General features: G+C 42.3%; 1 protein-coding gene across 2 annotated transcripts; it reads left to right on the top strand.

The window, feature by feature from the left end:
* Window positions 1–6707: 6707 nt before the first annotated feature.
* On the top strand, window positions 6708–13395 carry LOC131110003 (uncharacterized). Of its 2 annotated transcripts, none has more exons than XM_058062641.2 (3): window positions 6708–7752; window positions 8503–9144; window positions 12404–13395. In XM_058062641.2, exons 1-2 carry the CDS (start codon window positions 6766–6768, stop codon window positions 9025–9027), a joined length of 1512 nt encoding a protein of 503 aa, XP_057918624.2. In that variant the 5' UTR covers window positions 6708–6765; the 3' UTR covers window positions 9028–9144; window positions 12404–13395. The 2 variants fall into 2 exon arrangements, with proteins under 2 accessions (XP_057918624.2, XP_057918623.2); XM_058062640.2 differs by having other exon boundaries at window positions 12401–13395.
* Window positions 13396–17525: the final 4130 nt, after the last annotated feature.

The following is a 17525-nucleotide window of genomic DNA, read 5'->3' as shown; positions in this document are numbered from 1 at the left end:
GCCCAGCCGGGAAAAGGCCCCGGGGCAGACCTAGGACACGCTGGAGGGACTATGTCTCACAGCTGGCCTGGGAACGCCTTGGTGTCCTCCCGGTGGAGCTGGAGGAGGTGGCCGGGGACCGGGAAGTCTGGGCTTCCCTACTAAGACTGCTGCCCTCGCGACCCGGATAAGCGGAAGAAAATGGATGGATGGATGGATGGATGTCCCTGTTGTTGTACTTGATATATGACAAGAAATATGTCAAATGTGGTTAGGGCGCAGTGGCGTCATTTTAGCGACCCCCCTAACTAATTTCATATGTTTATGTATTTTTTAATGTATTTTTTATGTATTAATTAATTTTTTATGTATTATTTATTTGTTTATTTATTTATTTTTACCAAAAAATACAGACAAATTCTATATAACAGGGCAAAAACAGGCTAATACTAGCCTACTACTACTACAACTACTACTAGTATTAGTAGTAATAATCGATAGATAGATAGATAGATAGATAGATAGATAGATAGATAGATAGATAGATAGATAGATAGATAGACGAAATGTCGTATAATAATAAATAATAATGTGGAGAATAAATACATAGATGACATCAAATATGAACAATGATGATAGTAATAATAATAGGCTAATTAATAATATAATAATGGTTATTATATCATTGATCACTGTCCACTGGACAGAATGGTTGCAGAGCTTGAGCAGCGGTTTTGCAGAGTAGATTGTGTGTACTTGTGTACATTTAATGGTGGCCTAAAACAATTGAGTATCTCTACTAAATCTGTCCAAAAGTGGGAAAGTTATATCCTGGTTCTTGTTCCTTATTTGTTTTTTTGGATTTTTTGGAATGTCTACTACAGTCATTCATATCCTGTGCATCTCCAGGAGGCTAAGCCCCCCCCCCCCCCCCCCCGTCCTCAGAACCTAGTGACGCCCCTGATAGTTGCATTAAGCTGCATTAGGATGGAGGATTTACCTCCTAAAATGCCGTCCTGTGTTTGCCCCCAAAGCAGGGCACCAGCTGCGGTCATCCCAGGTTAATTCGTAAATGATTCAGATTATAATTCCCCATTTTTACCCCCATTAACGTCTGTTAGTGGCAGCACGTTCCAAAGCCATGCGACATCTTTTCTTTTAGTCATAGCTTGTGAAAAAAGAATCTCAGTTAAAGAAGTTTTTTTGTTTCCCCTTCCTCTTTGAATAATTCATCCTGAAGACCTCTTACGGAACGCATCATTGTGCCAACAGGACAAAGACGGTCGTATTTGCTCCAGTTTTCTTGACTTTCGGCGCTGACTACAGCTTTTAGTTGTATACCCCCACCTCCTAAGGCAGTGTTCCCCCCCCCCCTTCCCTGTCACTACCCCGTCCATTAGTGCTTTCTGACATTGTCCCCCACCCCAAAGTGATATTTGAATGTAAGCGTGCAATGATGGATTCATCTAGCGCAGGGGTCTCAAACACGCGGCCCGCGGGCCAAACGTGGCCCACAGGACACTAGTTTGAGGCCCCCGCCTTGATATGAAAGTTTAATGTTAGTGCGGCCCGCGCAAGTTTGATATGGATGCTGTATGGTATCATGTACCCAGAAAAAATGATTACGTTTGATTAATGTTCATGTTAAAGGTTAAATAACTGTTAATAGTTATCCTCCCTATCCGTGTGGAAGTGGTAAGTTTTTGGCTATTTAAGTTTAAAGGAAATAACTTGAAGGCTACCGTTTAGGTCGCTAGCTCTCTAGTTTGCGAGTTAGCATGTGTCTCAAGACCCTGCAGTTGCGCAATATGTTGTAAATAAAAAGAGTATAAATGTGACTATAGTCGTGTTTTGTCATGTCTACAGGGCTCTAATAATGCTTTGTTCATTTTAATCTGAAAAAAATAATTTGTCTACCCACCAAGTTTTTACCCACTAATTAAGTTTTTATTATTTGACGTTTTATTATTATTATTATATTTATTTATTTATTACTGATTGATTGATTTTCTTTATTCTTGATTTGTTTATTTATTTTTCATCTTATTTTGTGTAGAAAAATAAAAATTAAGATACTTGAGAACAGTGGAATGTTTTATCAGAGCTTTTCTTGTAGAAAATTGGAACCAAAGCAAAGTTTATTCATTTTTCTGTTTTTAATAAATGCGTTTTTTTTTGCGGCTCAGTCTCACCCAGACCCTAGCTCCAGTGGCCCCCAGGTAAATTGAGTTTGAGACCCCTGATCTAGAGGATTCAGGTGGAGGGTTTTTTCCCCTAAACGAAGAAACACGATCCAACCAAACATCTCTTCCTAGAAAAATACTTGTGTCTGTATTTTTTCACTGGCAAAAAAAAAGAGAAATAAGAAAAATGCCCAACATGTGACTTCCGAAAAATAGGCTGACCGGATGTAAACGCAGGAAGTAGACAAATCGTCAAGTTCATTGCTCTGTGTGCATCATACCGGAAAGTATGTAGGATGATGATTAGGGATGAGTCGGATACTCGTTATAAACCGAATAATGCAGGGTATAAAACAACTACATTTGCTCATTATCCGTATTTGTGTTAGCAACTAAATGCAGCGCAGCGGCATAATCTCCCGAATCAAACTCCGCTATTAGCGATAGTTGAAAACGGCATCTGAAACCCAGTTGAAGTGATTTAATCCATCCATTTTCTATACCGCTTTTCCTCACTTGGGTTGCAGGTATGCTGGAGCCTATCCTAGCTGACTTCGGGCAAGAGGTGCGGGGTACACCCTGGACTGGTGGCCAGCCAATCACAGGGCACATATAGACAAACAACCATTCACACTCACATTCATACCTATGGACAATTTGGAGTGGCCAATTAACCTAGCATGTTTTTGGAATGTGGGAGGAAACCGGAGTACCCGGGGGGGGTACTTTCTTTTTAGAGTTGGGACACCATGGAAAGATTCCGGTCAGATAATCATTTAATCCATCCATTTTCTATACCGCTTTTCCTCACTTGGGTTGCAGGTATGCTGGAGCCTATCCTAGCTGACTTCGGGCAAGAGGTGCGGGGTACACCCTGGACTGGTGGCCAGCCAATCACAGGGCACATATAGACAAACAACCATTCACACTCACATTCATACCTATGGACAATTTGGAGTGGCCAATTAACCTAGCATGTTTTTGGAATGTGGGAGGAAACCGGAGTACCCGGAGAAAACCCACGCATGCACGGGGAGAACATGCAAACTCCACACAGAGATGGCCGAGGGTGGAATTGAACTCTGGTCTCCTAGCTGTGAGGTCTGCGCGATAACCGCTTGACCACCGTGCAGCCTCGGCAGCAAAAAATGACCTTTTTATGTCTTTTATTTTCAGATTTTAGGGAGCTCCATGTTACATCTCATTTTGGCATAGGGGAAATAAAACAAGCAAGTCACTGAATTGGGAGGGGATTTGGACCTGCAGCACTGAAGGCCTTATCTCCCATGATTGTTTGTTGTTCTAGGTTTGAGGAGGACGTTTGTGTGGGTGGAGGAGTGGACCTTTGGTCGTAATGCTGTTGCTGTTTAGTCATTCATTCATTCCTTTTCTACCGCTTATCCTCACGAGGGTCGCGGGGGTGCTGGAGCCTATCCCAGCTGTCTTCAGGGGCAAGAGGCGGGGTACACCCTGGACTGGTGGCCAGCCAATCACAGGGCACATATAGACAAACAACCATTCACACTCACATTCATACCTATGGACAATTAGCCTAGCATGTCAAACCACAACAGACTCCACACAGAGATGGCGGAGGGTGGAATTGAATCCTGGTCTCCTAGCTGTGAGGCCTGCTCGCTAACCACTCGACCACCGTGCAGCCTGATAATTTTCAAGATTTTTGGGACAGAAATGTCCCAAAATTTTAAATATATCCTATTGCAGAGCAACACGTAAAAAAACCTAAAGGAAACCCAAATATTTATGAGCTCCGTCAAATTCAACAATGTTTTTACTCCTTCTACCAAGAACCTTTGGTTGCTGTTGCGTTCATATATTTACTCAGGTAGAATTAGAGCTGTTTCTTATGAGAGCTGTTTTGTTATTTCAACCTTGAAATATGGATACCTCTTTGACTTTTAATCATAACAGAGCGTCATTGCATCGTCATCTTCAATTCAGCTCTTGCATCGGCTCTCATTGAATCGTGCAGACTCGCATTCAGTCTCTGCTGCCATTCAAAGTATTCACTGTACTCTAGGACAAAATTGAGCCAGATTGGTCACATACTTCCTGGCAAATGTACAACACGCCAGTTTGTCTTTCTTGTCTTAATGACTGATTGCGGCCAAAATGCAGTAAAAGTGATAAAGTGGGAGTACAACTCTTGTAGAGTGATGGGGTTTCATTTTATTCATGTACCTGCAATGGCAATGGGCGTACCCCATGTTGGGGAACCTATAGGACGTACAGCGTAAAACTATACTGTACATCCATTGGCTGAAAATAAGGATTGAGAAACAATGACCAGATGTACAGACTGCTCATCCTCCTGCTGTGACCAATGAACCCCCGTCCTTCTCAATTTTGCCCGTTCCCCTCTGTAGCCATTGTTTGCAAACTTCCTGTTATTGTCTCTCTGCTGTGCTTGGCAAGGACAAGAAATTACTCGATCTTTTGCGATCATGTAGGACTTGAAAGTTGCTCTGCTTTTTCTTGTTCATTCAAAGAGGGGGCGTCGTGGGAGCACAATGAAAGCAATCACTAACGGACATTTTGAAACCGTGTAGAGTGCCGCATGTGCTTTTAAATACAAAAGATTTCACTGTTCAATTTTCAGGTTTTGAAAAGGAGCTTAGACTTTATATAATATTAGTTTGCAATACTAGTTTGTTAAACTATGAGAAAAAGCTTTAATAGTTTAATCAGGTTCCAACTATGTGCGTCTGATTCTTACATGCTTGTATTTTAATTTTGAGTGAAATTATTTAATTCAAATTTAAAGTCCAGTTTAAAATCCAAATATATTTGAAGCAGTTAAAAGTAGCAATAATTCATGTTGTATGAAATATGTTTGTGTCTCAAATAATACAAATCTCCATTGTTGGCGTTTGGGTGTAATACCGCAATGTCCACCAGGGGGTGCTGCAGTGATGGAGGTATAGAGTATAGGTACAAAAACAACAGAGGAAGAATAAATCCTGATGCTGAATACACATCAACTGATCGTGAATTTCCTTCCTTATTCTGGACCACAGGTTAGTATAAAGTAGAAATAATTTATGAAAACAGCTGTAAAGACTGGATAAAGTTTCTAAAATAAACAGCTGACTGGAAAGTGGTTTGTTACAAAATGTTTTGTAGCGCATTTGAGCACTTGTGAAATGGCTAATGCTAGCAGGCTGTAGTGTATGGTGAATAGCATTAAGCAGGCTAATTGTAATATGTGAAATGTGTTACTGGGGGCAACATTTGATAAACTTTGAATAATTAAAAAATTATTTTCATTCATAGGCTAATTGTCATCACTATACGTATATAAGTGTTTCTTTTGGTATGTACCATGTCGATATAGTCCCAGAGCACAATACACTGTATGTGTGTGCCTTGAAAAATCAGTCAAAATGATCCAAAATGGCCGCTATCGACAGGGATGGCTTTTGAAGAATGGCTGGGATTGAACGAGTTAATTATTTCTAAATGTTTTTAACTTTAAGAAAATGTGCTTACACGATACAGTAAGTTTTGACAAATAAACCAACAAGAAAATAAGGGTGAAAGGGTGTGGAACCGAATGGGTATTGGGTGTAAAACTCTCTTTCTCAGCACTCAAGGTGCAAATATTAATAATAATAATACATTTTATTTGTATAGCGCTTTTTAAAATACTCAAAGACACTTTACAGAAGAATGGAGTTGAATAAAGCAAGTAAACAGAATAGAAGACACACCAAAATACAACATTCATTGATTAATACACAGTTAAAACATGAGTAAAAGCGGGGCGGGGCACAGCAGTCAGATATAAAAAGTTAGACATTAAAAACAGAGACAAAGACAAAGAATTAATTTGGCGAGGACGGTCAAGGACAATAAATCATAAAAACACAGATAGAGTCAAAGCAGGATTGTGTGTTGTTGAATGTTCCATGCAGTGTCAATGAGTGCTGCCCACTTCCATGTCGGCGTTGTTCGAAACCCCACCTACCCCCACTTTCTGCTTCTCTCAACCCACCCCCTTCCCTTACAATCCCCTCCTCTCTCTCTCTGACTCTGGCTAAGGAATCTCAGGCAGCATTTAATTGCGCCGTCTTTCATACTTCAGTCGGGCTAATGAGCTTGGCTGCAGACTTGGTTCCTGTTTCTCTCACACTCTCGGAGATCCATATGGAGTACATGACTGGAGGACGCCTGGATCTCACATGGAGACAAATGACGGACTTGACAAATCCAGGTACAGCTGACTATGTAAGAGACTAAGACGGTGTAAAAGGAAGAGAGAGAAGAGTGAAGAGGGGGGGTTGGAATAGAGAAAGCGAGAGAAGGACTCCTGAGGCAGCAAAAGAGACGGAACGAGAAAGCGTGAGAGGTGGCAAGTAAGGCAAGAGAGGGAGGGACAAGGAGAGATTCAAGACAGAGGAAGCTCTAGGGGCAAAAAAAAGTTCGGAGAAAGAAAAGAGAAAGGGGGGGGGAAACAACTGGAGCTGGAGAGGAGTGGAGAGGCAGGGAAACAGACAGGAAGGAAGGGGAGGGAGACGTCTTAGGGGGAGGGAGAGCTGACGATAAGTTTTCTTGTGGGAAGCCACTAGATGAGGAAAACAGAATGAGTGAATGGCGGGACTTCACAGAGCGATTTGTTTTCCCGAGAGCTTTTCCACGCAAGACGCAAGCCTCTTTGGACATGTATACAGAAGGCGGACAAGCGACAGGACATCGAAGATTCATCCAGGGCTCCTGCTCCTGCCAGCAGTGTGCCAAGCAGAGTGGGCTGGTGTACCAACCAACTGACCACCCGCATCCGGACAGCTGGAGAGACATTCAGCCTCCTCGGGTTAAGGACGTCGGAGGGCGGGATGTAAGGACGCCCAGAGAAGACAGAAGCGGCCATTGCAGCCTTCAAAAACCGCCTCTGTTTCTGGGGCCTGGCCCCCTCAGCCAGTCAGATGACTTGCACCAACTTTGTCGCCCACGGGACTTGAACCTTGCCAGATGGAACTACCTGCCAAAGGCTGGCGCGAGACACTGCCCGTCTTTCAGAGAGCAGTGTCGCTGTGTGTTGACGCACAGCCGCATCAAGACACACCCCTTTAATGGCGGATTCCCACATCCACTCCCTCATCTACGAGTCAAAGGCCAAGGGTGTGACATCTTTGTAGACAACAAAAAGGAAGGCTGTGCTGGTATCCCTGAAAATGGCCACTTAGAGCAACATAACCCCAGTTTGGTACACACACCTATGGCTAAGGGGCACTGCAGACCAACGCCTGGACCCCCCAAAGGAAGGGAGGGAAGAGATACCAATCATGACTCCAGTGGATTAAGAGAGAACTGTAATGGACACTCGCACGAAATTTTCTTTACCACTGAAGTCCCACAGAAAAAGTTGAACCGAAAGAAGGGGCCTCACGCCCGACACCTATCTGCCAGCAACCTGGAGGGGCCAGCACAGACCGTCACCAAGAACCAGTGCAATGGTTTGGCTCGGCAAACAAGTGAGCATGATGTGGTTAAGGATCAGATCCGACAAGTGGTAACAAATCTGGAGGACGTCTTGGGAGGTTTGAAGCAAGTTCATGTGGAGATGAAAGAGGTAGGAGAGTATTTTCTTGTATTTTTATCCCACCTTTTAAATAATCTTTCACTGGGACTTGTACTACAATGCAAGATTTCTACTTATCCTGATTCATTAAACCGTACCCCAATCAGCACCATACTGCAAAGGACCTGTTGGAACCAGCATCAATTTGAGTAGTGCCCTATGATTTCCACATTCAGGGAACTGCAGATAAAATGCTGAATTGGCTAATTAAAACATAATTTTCTGTTAAACATGTAATCTTGTGGAACGTGACATAATGTAAATGAAATATTATCATCTCGAGGTGAAGGAACACTCGTTTGGGGAAGTATGACCGCTGAATGGTGGTGGAATCCCAAACACTAACCTGCCCTCTCTCGATTTAAACGTGCCAAAATGGGAACTCCTCTCTTACCGAGGGTGAATGGAAGCTAGCAGGGTTAGCTTAGTTTATCAGAGAATGGCAATAAGCGCAGAGGCTGACATCCCATTAGAAAAGTTAGCTAGACACATTTGCAGGTCATCTGTTTGTAGCCGTTAAAAACAACTTCACTGACCTTTAGTGGAATTCTGCCGTGTTTCTAGCGTGTCAATTTTGCATGCAGCAAAACATCACAGATTGACCGATACCTGAGTACTTGTTGGAAACTCTCACTGTTTCTGGAAAGTTGAAAGCATAGATTAATTGGAAACTAAGGAGTTGGTATTAGCTTATGTTTTGAGGAGGTCTGTTTGTCTGAAAAAATCCATCGTTTCCATCAGGTCATCGAGCAGATCGATCATCTCACGGCCAGCATCGACCTTGGTGAGGAGCCACTCAGAATCACTAACGGGTCGTCCAATGATATCCACACATCTACTCATCACTCGTCACCTCCAGCCAGTCACAAGCCAGCCCTTGCCGAGGGGTCAAGGCATTCAGACAAAGAGGTCATGGTCCTACAAACCAACTCCCCATCGCCCATTCATATGGCATCAGTGGTCAAAACCCGCTGCTTCACCCCACCCAACCACAGCAAGGACATCAAACACGAGGGACCCCATGTGAACGGGCACCTGCCTTCAGGGCCCCACCAGGGCCCCGCAAAACAAAAAGCGGACACCCAAGAGCCCCATTCCCATAACCTACATCCTGAAGTCGGGAACAGCACGGCCCATTCAAGAACACAAAAGCCTCCGCTCTACCCGCAAAATGAGCGCTGCGGCAAGACCTTCAACCCACCCAGGAAACCTGCGAGAACCCCTGCCTACGCCTGGAGAGACCACCAGAGCACCAGCATGGTGTGAAGAAGGGAGCAGAGCGGGTGGTGGTCGTCCGCCCCGGTGCTATGGGGGGGCTGAAATGTGAGACCCTCCTGCAGTGAGTGGAGGTCAGAGTAAGAGCAAGCAGGGGAACAAGTCGTGGTAAGTACCAGAGGATCTCTTTTCCTGTTCTTGTCCTTAAAGAATTTCAGTCAGGGCATGATGCTGATGATGCCTGCCATGTTTACGGGCAGCTTAGTCAGTAAATGAATTGCGGTTCTCTTGCCGCCAACTAAAAAGCGGGTATAAATGTGTTTGATGTGTGTGTGGGCGACAGGCACGGCAGCATGTCTGCATTTGTTGATGTCACATGACTTCCCGGTGTACGCTGCAAAAGCTGTTTTTTTTTTTAAAAAAAAAAAAGCGAAACAAGACAATGAAAGAGGGCCACTTGAGATTTTGGTAATTAGACGTTATGTGTTTGTCACTTTCACAGCACAAAAGCAGATACAAATCCTGAAACTCTGCCTGGAACGGAACCGAGTGTTGGTGGGAGCTTATATGCGCATTTTGGCACAAGGAAACCCTGCAGCCTATTGCCTCCAGTCATGTGACACAGTGGAGGCGTCATTATATTTACAGGATGATCATAGCTCCGACTCCAGATTGCCATTTAACTCTCAGAGCTTAGCAGCTTTCTCACGTAGTATTAGCCATTTTTGAACTAGACGATGATATCAACCAGAAAGCCCCCTCAGCCGCCAAGGAACAACATACAGTTTCAAAATATAAAAAGACCACCACTGCAAATGTCCGTGTACTTCCCTCTTGTGCGAGGTATGTGCAACTGCAGTGTATTTTTCTGGAGGTGCCCAAGTTTGGGCAAGCACAGTCTGGTTTTAATCATAAAACCCCTGGCCAGGCGAGCTCTCACTATATTTGTGGCATCCATGCATACATGAGCAAAACGGCCTCCTCTTGCGCCGCAACGATAAAGTGAATGCAATTGTATTCACTTGGATAAATTAGTTTTAGGTGTCATTCCGCCTCTCCCTGTGTAACAGTTTCTTTCAGGTTTCAATGATGCCGCTGACATTTTAAGGATCCAAATCCACAGAATTAGTCACCCAGCGTCGGTTCAATGTTAAATGGCTGGCGCAACAGATTGTGTGCTATGTTACTCAGTCCCTCACACATCCACACACATATTATTCACTGACAAATCAACAACACTGCAACCTCTAAGGTATTGTCTAATTTTCATTAAAACTGCCACAGAAGACATCGTGCGAAATGACTTTCAGTTAGCATGAAAGCATTTTTTTGCAACACCAAAGCACCATGCTCTTCCACTAAGCATCCGTTTACTGGACTCTGTTGACATTTTAAAATCCCAACTCAACACTCAGCTTTACAGCAGATGTAAAAACATTAAGGATAAAGAAAACATAAAAAATAAAAGACTAAAAACATAATTTAAAAATGAAAAACAAGAAGAGATCATTTAAAAAGTCTTTAGTGAAATGCGACTGAGAACAGGTGGGTCTTTAACCTGGATGTAAATAGACTTCAGAGAACGTCCGCTGATCCAAGGCTGTGTGGGAGTTTGTTCCAGACATGTGGATCGTAGAAACGGAACGCTACTACTCCGTGTCTGGTTCTGATTCTGGGAACTGATAAGAGGCCGGATGCAGATGACCCGAGGAGTCTGGTTCATACTGGGTCACGAGGCGACTGATGTATTTAGGTCCTAAACCAGGGGTCTCAAACTCAATTTACCTGGGGGCCACTGGAGCTCTGGGCGAGGCTGGGCCGCATCAGGTTTTCCAAAAAAAAAAAAACGCATTTATTAAAAACAGAAAAATGAATAAACTTTGCTTTGGTTCCGATTTTCTACAAGAAAAGCTCTGATAAAACATTCCACTGTTCTCAAATATCTTAATTTTTATTTTTCTACACAAAATAAGATGAAGAATAAAGAAAATCAATCAATCAGTAATAAATAAATATCATAATAATAAAACGGCAAATAATTAAAACTTAAGAAACCACATATAGTTGGTGGGTAGACAAATTATTTTTTTCAGATTAAAATGAACAAAGCATTATTAGAGCCCTGTAGACATGACAAAACACGACTATAGTCACATTTATACTCTTTTTATTTACAACATATTGCGCAACTGCAGGGTCTTGAGACAGATGCTAACTCGCAAACTAGAGAGCTAGCGACCTAGTTCCAGAACTGGAATGATGTGCTCCACTTTTTGGGTTTTAGTGAGAACTCGGGCAGCAGAGTTCGGAATGAGCTGCAACCGTCTAACTGATTTTTTAGGTAGTCCAGTAAGGAGACCCGAGTTCAAGTCCATCCTCTGCCATCTCTGTGTGGAGTTTGCATGTTCTCCCCGTGCATGCGTGGGTTTTCTCCGGGTACTCCGGTTTCCTCCCACATTAAAAAAACATGCTAGGTTAATTGGCCACTCCAAATTGTCCATAGGTATGAATGTGAGTGTGAATGGTTGTTTGTCTATATGTGCCCTGTGATTGGCTGGCCACCAGTCCAGGGTGTACCCCTCCTTTCGCCCGGAGACAACTGGGATAGGCTCCAGCACCGCGCGACCCTTGTGAGGATAAGCGGTAGAAAATGAATGAATGAATGAACAATAATCCAATAATCCATGAATGCATGGACAGGTTTTTCCAGATTTGTGATCTGTAAAAACGTTGTGCTCCACGTAGCAACAAGGCTTGTTTGCTATGTCCGTAATGTGCAATTATGTCCAAGTTTTGCCTTCTTGGTGTAAATATGCAATTTGCTCGTATTGTAAAGAACTGCAAGGGTAGAGTAAGGCGGCTTCCTTTGATATTTCTAATCTAATATAACACCACAGGATAAATCACTCTGACTCACATGCAGCGCATATTCTCAAAGCAAAATAACAAGCTACTGTCGAATGAGCCCAGTGTATGTCACTGTTATTTTAGTTGAACATTGGTCATGTTATGGGTAAAAAAGCCAATATTGAGCATCTCTACTTGGTAGCATATCTACACCCTGGTAGTACAGCCATAACTGAGTCCCACGTCTGCACCCAAACATACCTGATGTCTGCTATTCAAAGCAGGTTTTTGTTATGGTGTGCAAGTGTGAAGGTCTAGTCACTATGTCGGTGACTACCTCTCACTAATTTGATTGAAAAAACAAGTCTTAAAAGCGAGGCAACATGACTCATAATGTCTCACATACACACACTCACAAATGTCGTCTTTTCAGCACTTTTTTTTGCTGCTCTGCCAATGTCACTTAGCAAGAAAATCCTTGTAAAGAAGTACAGCTTGTACAGTGGCTTGGGTGGAAAAGATCGGTGTTAAATCACTGCTTTTAATTGCCTTTTATTGTGTGATTTATTTTTTCCAGCAGGTGCTGACGCTGATGAGCTGTCAGTCGGAAACAGAAGGTGAACCGAGGGTGTGGATGTTGACCCTTTTGAAACATCACACGTGTGATTCAACGTGGAAGGGACTTCAGGTTCTGGAGTTGCAAATAAGGTGACGAATAAACTGCAACACGAACAACCACCAAGAGAATATACATGTGATGACCAATCTGAGCAGGATCGGCCCCCGCAGTCTGAGTTCGTGGCAAAACATGGCGCAGCATGTCGTGCATTTGTGAGGGAAGGAATTAAAAGTTCCGATTTTTATTCTTCATAAAGTTGTACCTTCATTCTGTATAAACAAGAGAGCTGCCTGTCACAGTGGCTATTACGTATAGCTACTTTAGTTTTGTAATTACACTACCGCTCAAAAGTTTGGGATCACTTGGAATTTTTTTTGGCCAGTCTTAGATATGGCTTTTTTTTTTGCAAAGTCTGAAGTCCTGAAGTCACCGCTTCACTGTTGATACTGACACCGGTGACGGCTACTATTTAGTGCAGCTGCCAGGTGACGACCTCTGAGGCGTCTATGTCTTAAACTACACACTAATATTTGTCTTCTTGCACAGTTGTGCATCGTTTTTCTGTCCTTGTTAGACCCAGTTTGTGCTGCTCTCTGAAGGGAGTAGTTAACAGCATGGTAAGAGATTTTAGTTTAGATTTTTAGGTTTTTTTTTAATAATAATAATCACAACCAAAATATCACTTCCTCTAGATTCTAGACAAAAATAAATACAAATTTTCAACAGGTACTACCAAGTGTCAAAAACAGAGCACGATACTGGAATAATTCAGGATACTATGATCCGGAATATGAAAAAATAGGGGACCTTTGCCATTTTCATCATAGAAAGACAACAAATACCAAATACACTGTGGAATCTAGAGTTTGCAGTACAGGGGTCTCAAACTCAATTTACCTGGGGGCCACTGAAGCCAGGGTCTGGGTGAAGCTGGGCCGCATCAGGTAAAAACAAAACAATATATATATATATATATATATATATATATATATATATATATATATATATATATATATATATATATAATACAAATATTAATAAATATTAATTAATTAATTATATATATATATATCTTCAATGCTTCTACTATACCCTCCACTTTTTCAGTGCTTTGGTTCTATGGAAAAGCTCTGATAAAACATTAAATTATGAATTATTATAAATTATGATAAATTAATTTTTATTTATTATTAAATTATTAAATAAATGTTTAATGTTATCTTTTTCGACACAAAATAAGATGGAAAAATAAATAAGCAAATCAAAAAACAAATGAAACAAATTAACTAATGAATTTTTATTTATTGTTAATTTATTAAATAAATGTTTAATGTTAATTTTTATTTTTCAACGCAAAATAAGATGGAAAAATAAATGAGCAAATCAAAAAACATACGAAACAAATTAACAAATTAAACTTTCATATCAAGGCGGGGGCCGCATTTGGCCCGCGGGCTGTGAGTTTGAGACCCCTGTTGTAGTATCTTCAGAAGCCATGGAGAAACATCCAAAAGATTGATATCATGATGAATGCAGTTGCTAATGGTGTGTTTACATGATCAAGGAATCTAAATATGCACCGTATTGGGGGACCATGGCACTTGCTGGAGGTCTGTGTTCTCCAAGGGCTTTTCTCCTTCAATTCAAGTGATTTGCAGCTGGCATCTTCTTGTGGAAAAGTTATCTCTTAACGTCATGATTTATCGGTCATATTTAATTTACTTAACAGCAAACAATCTCAGGCAGCTCTTGATTTATATCGTTAGCTATTTTTAAAACAATGGCTTTTTCCCTGCAGTAGATAGGATGGAACTGCAGCACAGCGTGTTCTTCTGTGTGTTCCTCAAATAAATTCATTTCACATCTCAGTTATCTCGCTTTAGAGATAACGCAGCTCCCACATTTAACTTTGAAATAAAAGTTAAATGTCTCCAGCATTTAGTGTCCTTGTTGAGTGAGTCAACGTTTTGCTTCAAAAAGAAGACTTCCCCTGAGGACCAGGAGGTGGCACTGTGTGGCCTGTTAATGGTTAATGGTTTGGTCCGGTGCATCATAGGCCAGGCCTGCCAGTTGGCCAGCGTCTACATGTGTGTTTGTTTAAATCTTGTCTGAGAATTTCACCATGCGGCTCTCACAAGCTCCCTCCTGCTATCATAGCTCACCGCCTTGGCTGGATGGCGACTAATATATGTACAACTCAGACAACTGATGGCACAAGACGACCATATGTACACATGTACAACAAGATGAGTACACGTTTACGCATTCTGGTATAAGATTGTGGTCCAAAATTGCAGTTTTCAACATGAAAACACGATGGTGGGCTGTGTGGAGTGGGCCACAAAAGCAAGTGGAACGTGACCCTTTGTCAGGTCACTTCAGCCAATCAGAAAAGTCATTTTAGGAAAAGATCCAATCAGGATTGGAATGACATAATTCCTGGATGTATGCTTGATGGACCTTTGCTATGGGAAATTTGGAGTCTCCAATTAACCTAACGTCTGTTTTTGGATTGTGGGTGAATGCCCACAGTATCCGGAGAAAACCCAGGAATTGGGAAAACTATGCAAACTCCACCTAAAGATGCCCAGACGAAGACACAAACCCAGATCTTCCAGACCTTCTGACAGTATGTTCACAACAATTAACTTTGGATCTATAAAAATAGTGCGTAATATTAACAAAGGCGACAAATACGTTTTTCCACATTTTATTGTTTTAGAAGTATTATTTTCATTCCAGGACTTCAGACCTACGAACCAAGAAGAAATCTTATGAGTACTCCCAAAATTGCAGAAACTGGAGAAGGCATTGTTATGGTCCCCACGTTCTCCATGTTGTGTTCCAGTGATGATGCGTTTCTCGTTTTTATAAAAACGGATCAAAAGGCGCAGCTTATACTTTGTGTTGTAATTCATGTATGTCAATCAAAAACCCCCAAACTTGTGGCTAGCAATGCATAGAAAAATGAAAAGACTGTTTGGAATTTGGAATCAAGCATTGAAAAAAACGTCCTGTGGTTTAAAATTTTGTCGGAAAGAACAGAAAAGATGACAATGTTTTGGCTGAAGTGATGCTTGTGCGGCGTTTGCAAAGAACCAGAGTTCCTTCTGGAATTTCAGACAGATTCCAACCAAAAACAACACGCGGGATTTGTCTTGGGCGCAAAGACAATAGCAGAGGATGCTGTTCATACCACCAATCATTAGAAGAAAAAGATCGCAAAACCACTCTTGTTTTTGGAACTGATGTTAGTGTGGCTGCTCACTTTGACCTCATCTTTTCATGCCACAGAAAACAGCATTCCCACTGGGAAGCCTTCTTTGGCTGATCCAAAGCGCAGAAAACAGATTGTTTGAAGGAAGACAAGAGGAGCTTGTAGTGTAACGAGTCAATAAATGAAAGCACATCAAATCCCTGGAGCCGTCCCCTCTGAAAATACCACCCAAGTCACCGAACCACCCAGCATGAAAGAGAAACATTTCATCATTCCTCCCGAGTTGGAGCTCTGGAGCGTTTTATCCTGAAGGATGATACGTTGGATGTGTTGTGGAAGAGACCCTTATGCTCGGAAGCAGTCCAGGACAGCGGACCCTCGATGGTGCTCTTAATCGCAACAGGATGACGAAGAGAAGAGGAATGTCTCTACTATGTGCCTAAGCGGAACAGTCAAGATGCTTCCGTTGGATTCTTGTGTCCCTGTTAGGTCTCACGTGGTCTTACTTTTGTTGAAAAATGACCACCATCCCCCCACCACCTACCACCAAGCTGGCCTGTAGACGGTCCTTTCTGCAACGTACTGTACCTACCTGTAACTCCCTTTGGTGCTTGTGAGGGGCGAAAGCGGACTTCTTTCATGGCTCAGCGCTCAGAGGCTTGGTCCAGATGTCGGTGCAGAGTCACAGCTGAACAAACAGGGGCAGTCTTCTCTACAGCGTGACATGTTTAGAATGACATGAGGGTCTAAAAAGATGGTGGCCAGCTGGGTTTGGACCACAGCGAACTGATTTCTGGAGCGGCAAGAGGATGCGAAGGAGCTAAAAATGTTTATTGTAGTATAACAGCGTTTTAGCATGTCTGTTACATAGACACAATACAAAACACAATTTTGTCTATTTTGATAATTACCGTATTTTTTGGACTATAAGTCGCTCCGGAGTATAAGTTGCACAAGTCCAAAAATGCATAATTAGGTATAAAAAAAACATACATAAGTCGCACTGGAGTATAAGTGGCATTTTTTGCAGGTAATTTATTTTCCAAACTACTTGACCAAAACAGACATTACGTCCTCTTGGAAGGCAAGTTCTAACAATAAAAGAATAGAGAACAGGCTGAATAGGTGTAAGATATGCTAACACAATGGTTATTCAGCTACACAAAAAATAAACATGAACATCTGACTGGTGCATTACTTTTAATGCTAGCAAGACAGAGGAGATGATTATCAGCAGGAAGCGTGACAAGACACACCCCCCTCTTCACTTCATGGGCAGTCAGCTGAAGCCTACCAAGAGCATCACCCTTCTTGGTGTTGTTATTACCAACACTCTTACTTGGACCCCGTATATTACATATCTTGCTAAGAAGACTGCAAAGCGGCTCTACATCCTAAGTCGGTCAAGGGATCTTCTCCCCTTCAAGGCCAGAGTTACCATCTACAAGGCCTACATTCGACCCCTCATGGAGTATGCATCACCCATTTGGAGTGGAGCTGGCAATGCTGCTCTCAGTATTCTATGCAGACTTCAGCGGAAGGCCTTGCGTCTTCTGAACATTGAAGACCCAATCAATGCTGGTATTTACCCCTTGGAGCTTAGAAGAGATGTTGCTACTCTCTGCACATTTTACAGACATTTCTTCTTCAAGCCATCGTTGGAAATTGGTTCGATCATCCCCCCGGTGTTTGCTAGTTTGAGGACAACAAGATCCTCCTCTACTGCACGTCCATACTGTGTAACTATCCCCAGGTCTCGTACACATCTTCACCAATCCTCTTACGTACCAAGGGCATGCCGTCTATAGAACTCGCTGCCAGCTCACACCTTTCCCACCTTACCAAATATGGATATATTCAAGAAAA

Source organism: Doryrhamphus excisus, linkage group LG2 (genome assembly GCF_037039965.1).
Source record: "Doryrhamphus excisus strain RoL-2023G ecotype Guam linkage group LG2, RoL_Dexc_Guam_v1.1, whole genome shotgun sequence".
NCBI classification, from domain to species: domain Eukaryota; kingdom Metazoa; phylum Chordata; class Actinopteri; order Syngnathiformes; family Syngnathidae; genus Doryrhamphus; species Doryrhamphus excisus.
Note: the sequence above shows the minus strand (reverse complement) of the source record. Positions and strands in the feature narration are given on the sequence as shown.

Coding starts and splice junctions, on each gene's coding strand:
- LOC131110003 (XM_058062641.2), top strand. CDS start 6,766: ATGAGTGAATGGCGGGACTTCACAGAGCGATTTGTTTTCCCGAGAGCT. Junction 7,753..8,502: donor TTCATGTGGAGATGAAAGAG/GTAGGAGAGTAT, acceptor CGTTTCCATCAG/GTCATCGAGCAGATCGATCA.